The following is a 6,472-nucleotide window of genomic DNA, read 5'->3' as shown; positions in this document are numbered from 1 at the left end:
GAAAAGCATGGATTTTTTGCTGTTCAAGCTTGATTAGGCGAATGCAGAGTAAACATTCGCAAGTTTATCTGGACAGGGTGAATTAATTTGAAGGCCCGGATGAATTTTGTATGATGCACAGCGACACTGATATTTATAAATGTATTCTCTGTTGTTAACGGTCGCCTGCCGGCTGGAAATGTATCGATTTCAGTAACTAACACACACACACACACATGGGGTAAAATAAACATTAAAGTGGGATTTAAAATTTTCGTATTTGCTTTGGTTGTTTGATTAAGGAGAACTCGAGCATTGATTTAGAAAATTACTCAGCAATTACACATGGTATTTAGAACGGCGCCCATCAGCAATGAAAACATTAGTAAAATTAGTCATTAGCTGCACTCAAATCCTCAGGGATGGACATGGAAACCTTCGAAAGCCCAAGCAAACCGACACCCAGCTATTACAAAGCGTTGCAACGAATAAAAGCCAGTTGTTAAGGGTTTACGAGCCAGTTAGCTCGAAGGATTTTATGGGTTATCGGGTAAATTTCAGTAATTGTGGATAGAGGCTGTACCTGAGCGATCTGGTCGAATCTCCCGAAGAGCTCGTTCAGAGTCTTCACCAAATCACTGGCTGACAGCTGCTCGCTCAAGGGGGTGAAGTTCACAATGTCCGCATACAGAATGCTCACATTGTTGTGCCTCTGGACGTACATTTCGTGGAAAGTTTGGGTTTTGTGCTCCGAACAGGCGTCCGCCATTTTCAGCATAATGCTTCGCTTTACCTGCAATTTGAACAACCAATGTAATACCGAGAAGCGAAATTTTCTTCAAAATTTGCGCTTTTCCAGCTGTTTCCGTCTGGAACTCCGACACAATGAGGCAGAAGTTTGAAAATTTTTTATATATTGGAAAATATGGTTTCGAATTCCAGTCGCTTCCGTGAAACTTCCAAAATACTGCCCTTTACCAGAAAAATTACTGCAATTTTGGATTGTGGAGAATGTGCGCTCTGTTTTTTCAACTCCAACCATTCAGTGCTTTAACTGCTCTTATTTTCAATATGGGAATTCATGAAAAAAATTTGGAAGTTTAATTTATTTAATAACGGACATCTAAACTAACCCAAACGGCACATTTGAGGCCCATTTTTTCCTAAATGTTCTGAAGCACCTGAAATTTTGGACGTTTATTCAAAAAAGCTTCTCCTTTAAGTGAGCGAAAATAAAAAATTCGATCGCCTGCAGTGTACGAGCATTGACTTTTAAAAAAAAACTATCTATAATGTTTCTGAACAGTTGAAGTATTTATATGGTCTGTAAAATAAAATTGTAACAGAACTTTTTTTCGGTAGAGGCCCAGAAAGTTCAAGAAACCATCTTCTTCGGTTGAGAATCTGTATATTTTTAAGTACTGGCATACACTTTTTTGAGTAACGTTTCTGAACCACTGAAAATTTGAAAAAATTCTAGAAAACCTGCAATTCTTTTCAATCACCTTAAATTCTAGATATTTATCCACAAGGGCAAGGCCGCAAAGTTCAACAGTCCAACGCAGTCAGTTTTTTTTTAATACCGACTTGCATTGTTGGGCCATATTTATAACTGAGTTATATGTAGCTTAGAAAATCAACTAGTCTTCAAAAATAAATGAAATTTTGCACACTTATCGATAAATATTTCCTTTAAGTGGGTCCAAAAGTTTAAGGTTCCATCACCTTTGGCTTGCAAGCTGTCTTTTTTCAAGTACAGGCATGCCATTTTGGGCTGGATTTCTAACTGAAAGTTTTCGGTAGGAAATTTTTCGAAGTTTCGCCAAGTTTTTGAACTTGGCTATGAGTATTCAAAAACTTAAAGCTCTAGTATACGAACGATGATTTCTTAAATACAGATATGCACTTTGGCAAAATTGGAATTATCTCGAATATTTTGCACTCGTATGGGCAAGGGCGTCTTCACTAATTGTCCAAAGGCTCAAAATTAAATTAATTAAATTAAAAGTAAATTAATTAAATACGGACAAGGAAATCACGCTTCAATCAGGTACAATTGCATGTTAATTTTTACAGAAATTCAATAAATTCTTAACAATCTCTGGATCAACGACAACTCCTAAATTGCTGAGATTTCAAGACTTTTCAGCATCTGGGTTTTTTTTACGCAATAATGACCAATTGAAGAGTTTTTCATTTGAAACTCCCGTCCAATCTATTAAAATTCAAAATTTCAGCCCTTTGGCTCTTCTTTTCATCAATTTATCAAAAATCTTCAGTCATTTATCAAAATTTGATAAATTGTCCGAAATCATATGAAATTACTAAATTACAGCAATTGCCGTTCATTTTTCACTCGCGTCTTTTTTAGGCAACTTCAAAATTTCAGCCCTAAAGTAGATAATTTAGTATGCAACTTAGGGGTGAATGAAGACAATAATCCACAATTGGGGTAAGATTTTTTCTATAGGTTTATTAAATTTATCAAAAATTACAAGAAATTTCCAAATTAAGATGGTTCAGAACTCGCGTTCCGTCTATAACTTAACAACTTTTACACAAATTCTGTCAAAATTGCTTTTATTAACACCTCAAGTTGTAGATGCCGCCAAGTGCAGGGTTAAAGTTTAGGCCTTTTATAAAAGGGACTCGATTTTGCACGCTTTCTATACCCTAACAATAAAACAGTCAATATAATAAGTTGTGAATAAAAATGCTGAGCAACCCTGAGCGTTTTCTTGAACGTGTCCGAAGGCTTAATCCGCCAGAATTGCAATAATTTGGAATGTTTCTGTAAGTTTTGCTAGTTTTCTTGAGAAATTGCTTTCGTTGCCTAAGTTGTAAATAAGGGCAATAAATGGTTGATGTTTTGGATTTTCACAGACGAAACATCATGAAGACAGTGATCTGCACTGGCAGAAGTTTGATAAGTTTCTAAAAATAACAGGAAGTTTTTGAAGGATCTTTTTGAAATCGCATCCGTTCTATAGAAATCAAAAATGTCGGTTTTTTATCTCGTTCCGTGCAAAAGAAAACTAGAGACTTTAGAATGTGATCATGTACTCAGAATGTATCCAAAATGTGCAATTTTTCATAGAAATTTGCAAAAGTCACAGGGCTTTCCTAAATTTTAGCAGTTTTATCTGGTTTAGAAGTTCCTTTTTTCTGATGAAGTTTCCACTTGCGATTTTATGAACGGGATCATGCACAATTTAAATGGTTTCCTTCTTAGCAATTTGTTGATTTCTCAAAAATCACAAAAATTATTAATTTTCTGCATTTTTAGATAGCTCGCAACTGACGCATTTAAATAAAAAAAAAATTGCGTTTACCTACCTTTGTTTACAACTTACAGTTTGATGAGCTTGATGATGAAGACTTTTTTCTTAAATTTTATTAAATGCTCAAGAATTACAGGAAATTCCTAAATTGCTGCAATTCTTTAAAGTGGAAAATCCTGTTTGTTGAAAAAACTGAAAGAAACTTCAAGAGGAAGGCCGTGGCCACTAGACTGTCGGAATTTTTTACGACTAGGAGGACTGGTTGATGTTTTTTATTTTTTATTGAAATTTGCAACTTTCAGTTAGAAATCCAGCCCAAAATGGCATGCCTGTACTTGAAAAAAGACAGCTTGCAAGCCAAAGGTGATGGAACCGTAAACTTTTGGACCCACTTAAAGGAAATATTTATCGATAAGTGTGCAAAATTTCATTTATTTTTGAAGACTAGTTGATTTTTTAAGCTCCATATAACTCAGTTATAAATATGGCCCAACAATGCAAGTCGGTATTAAAAAAAAACTGACTGCGTTGGACTGTTGAACTTTGCGGCCTTGCSCTTGTGGATAAATATCTAGAATTTAAGGTGATTGAAAAGAATTGCAGGTTTTCTAGAATTTTTTCAAATTTTCAGTGGTTCAGAAACGTTACTCAAAAAAGTGTATGCCAGTACTTAAAAATATACAGATTCTCAACCGAAGAAGATGGTTTCTTGAACTTTCTGGGCCTCTACCGAAAAAAAGTTCTGTTACAATTTTATTTTACAGACCATATAAATACTTCAACTGTTCAGAAACATTATAGATAGTTTTTTTTTAAAAGTCAATGCTCGTACACTGCAGGCGATCGAATTTTTTATTTTCGCTCACTTAAAGGAGAAGCTTTTTTGAATAAACGTCCAAAATTTCAGGTGCTTCAGAACATTTAGGAAAAAATGGGCCTCAAATGTGCCGTTTGGGTTAGTTTAGATGTCCGTTATTAAATAAATTAAACTTCCAAATTTTTTTCATGAATTCCCATATTGAAAATAAGAGCAGTTAAAGCACTGAATGGTTGGAGTTGAAAAAACAGAGCGCACATTCTCCACAATCCAAAATTGCAGTAATTTTTCTGGTAAAGGGCAGTATTTTGGAAGTTTCACGGAAGCGACTGGAATTCGAAACCATATTTTCCAATATATAAAAAATTTTCAAACTTCTGCCTCATTGTGTCGGAGTTCCAGACGGAAACAGCTGGAAAAGCGCAAATTTTGAAGAAAATTTCGCTTCTCGGTATTACATTGGTTGTTCAAATTGCAGGTAAAGCGAAGCATTATGCTGAAAATGGCGGACGCCTGTTCGGAGCACAAAACCCAAACTTTCCACGAAATGTACGTCCAGAGGCACAACAATGTGAGCATTCTGTATGCGGACATTGTGAACTTCACCCCCTTGAGCGAGCAGCTGTCAGCCAGTGATTTGGTGAAGACTCTGAACGAGCTCTTCGGGAGATTCGACCAGATCGCTCAGGTACAGCCTCTATCCACAATTACTGAAATTTACCCGATAACCCATAAAATCCTTCGAGCTAACTGGCTCGTAAACCCTTAACAACTGGCTTTTATTCGTTGCAACGCTTTGTAATAGCTGGGTGTCGGTTTGCTTGGGCTTTCGAAGGTTTCCATGTCCATCCCTGAGGATTTGAGTGCAGCTAATGACTAATTTTACTAATGTTTTCATTGCTGATGGGCGCCGTTCTAAATACCATGTGTAATTGCTGAGTAATTTTCTAAATCAATGCTCGAGTTCTCCTTAATCAAACAACCAAAGCAAATACGAAAATTTTAAATCCCACTTTAATGTTTATTTTACCCCATGTGTGTGTGTGTGTGTTAGTTACTGAAATCGATACATTTCCAGCCGGCAGGCGACCGTTAACAACAGAGAATACATTTATAAATATCAGTGTCGCTGTGCATCATACAAAATTCATCCGGGCCTTCAAATTAATTCACCCTGTCCAGATAAACTTGCGAATGTTTACTCTGCATTCGCCTAATCAAGCTTGAACAGCAAAAAATCCATGCTTTTCCAGCGTAATAAAATGCTTTTTTGCTTTGCTTGAGTGTATTTTACTTTCTGCTGTTTTACGACAGCCGTAAAATGCTACACAACTTTTTCAGCTGCACAGTCACGAACGCTTGTAAGGCATGTAGATTGGCTTTGAATTTTAGCGGGGTTAGTTTTTGGTATAAATGCTCAATTATGCTCCCTTAACGGCGCAAAATTGCTGCAAAGAAGTTCCATCAACAATTATTTGGGTAGAAGATCAAATATGCATAAAATCTGTTGACTCAGAAGATGGCTGGAAGATCAGCGTGGATATCGGATCATCAATAAATGCTGGAAAAATGGAGTTAGGAATAGAAAAAAAAATTGACCACCATATTCACGGAAAGGAAATTGAACTGTTTGTGAAAACTCCAACAGAACGTCCGCAATCGGACTATCAGCAGAGGAGTTGGAAAAGTGATTGACTGTACATACTTTCTTGACTGTGTTTCAATTCCAAATCAAAATCAATTTCTGGGCTTCAGTCATTTATTGTCTATTTATCAATTAAAATACGTTTCGGTGTTTTACACCATCATCAATTCTGTAGCCCGAGATGTACTGGTTATAATGCGTAAAATATCAGTGCACTCTTGAGTCCAATTTATGACTTATTGAAATTTACGCAGTTGCTATAAAATAAACGGGTCACCAGAATCCTCTGAAATTGTCAGCACTTATAAACCATAACTCCGTTTCTAATTCTGGAAAACTTCAAAAGTCCATCTGCTCCAGTTCATGAGCTCTCATTTGTTAGATAAAGACATGCACTTTTGACTCACATTTCTGACTTACTCACGCATGACTCTTCTATAAGCCAAGTAATCGGCTTCGGCTGTTTCAGAAACCCCACATCTGAATTCTGGTGATAATCACTTTCAAATAAAAATCAATTCCTGTGCTTCAGTCATTTATTGTCTATTTATCAATTAAAATACGTTTTGGTGTTTTCCACCATCATCAGTTTCTCTAAAATAACAAATAGTAAAAAAAAATTAATTCCATTAATTTAAAAAACAATCACAGTTCATCAACAGCTTCATCATATCACACACTAAAATACATCACAATTGCAACACTTTAAAACATTCTAAGATTAATTAGGCCTAACAGGTGATTAGTCAG

At 35.9% G+C, this 6,472-nt stretch overlaps 1 protein-coding gene across 5 annotated transcripts in view; it reads left to right on the top strand.

The window, feature by feature from the left end:
* LOC109533154 (adenylate cyclase type 2) overlaps positions 1 to 6,472 on the top strand; it is an 84,063-nt gene that overhangs the window by 35,577 nt on the left and 42,014 nt on the right. For all 5 annotated transcript variants that reach the window (XM_048661935.1, XM_048661934.1, XM_019898407.2 and 2 more), the window contains exon 6: positions 4,556 to 4,765. In XM_048661935.1, the coding sequence (XP_048517892.1) occupies positions 4,556 to 4,765 (210 nt within the window). The remainder of the gene's footprint in view (positions 1 to 4,555; positions 4,766 to 6,472) is intronic.

This window comes from Dendroctonus ponderosae, unplaced genomic scaffold, assembly GCF_020466585.1.
Source record: "Dendroctonus ponderosae isolate FM_Combo_2020 unplaced genomic scaffold, Dpon_F_20191213v2 Dpon_F_20191213_10, whole genome shotgun sequence".
NCBI classification, from domain to species: Eukaryota; Metazoa; Arthropoda; class Insecta; order Coleoptera; family Curculionidae; genus Dendroctonus; species Dendroctonus ponderosae.
This window is presented reverse-complemented; position numbering and strand designations above follow the sequence as displayed.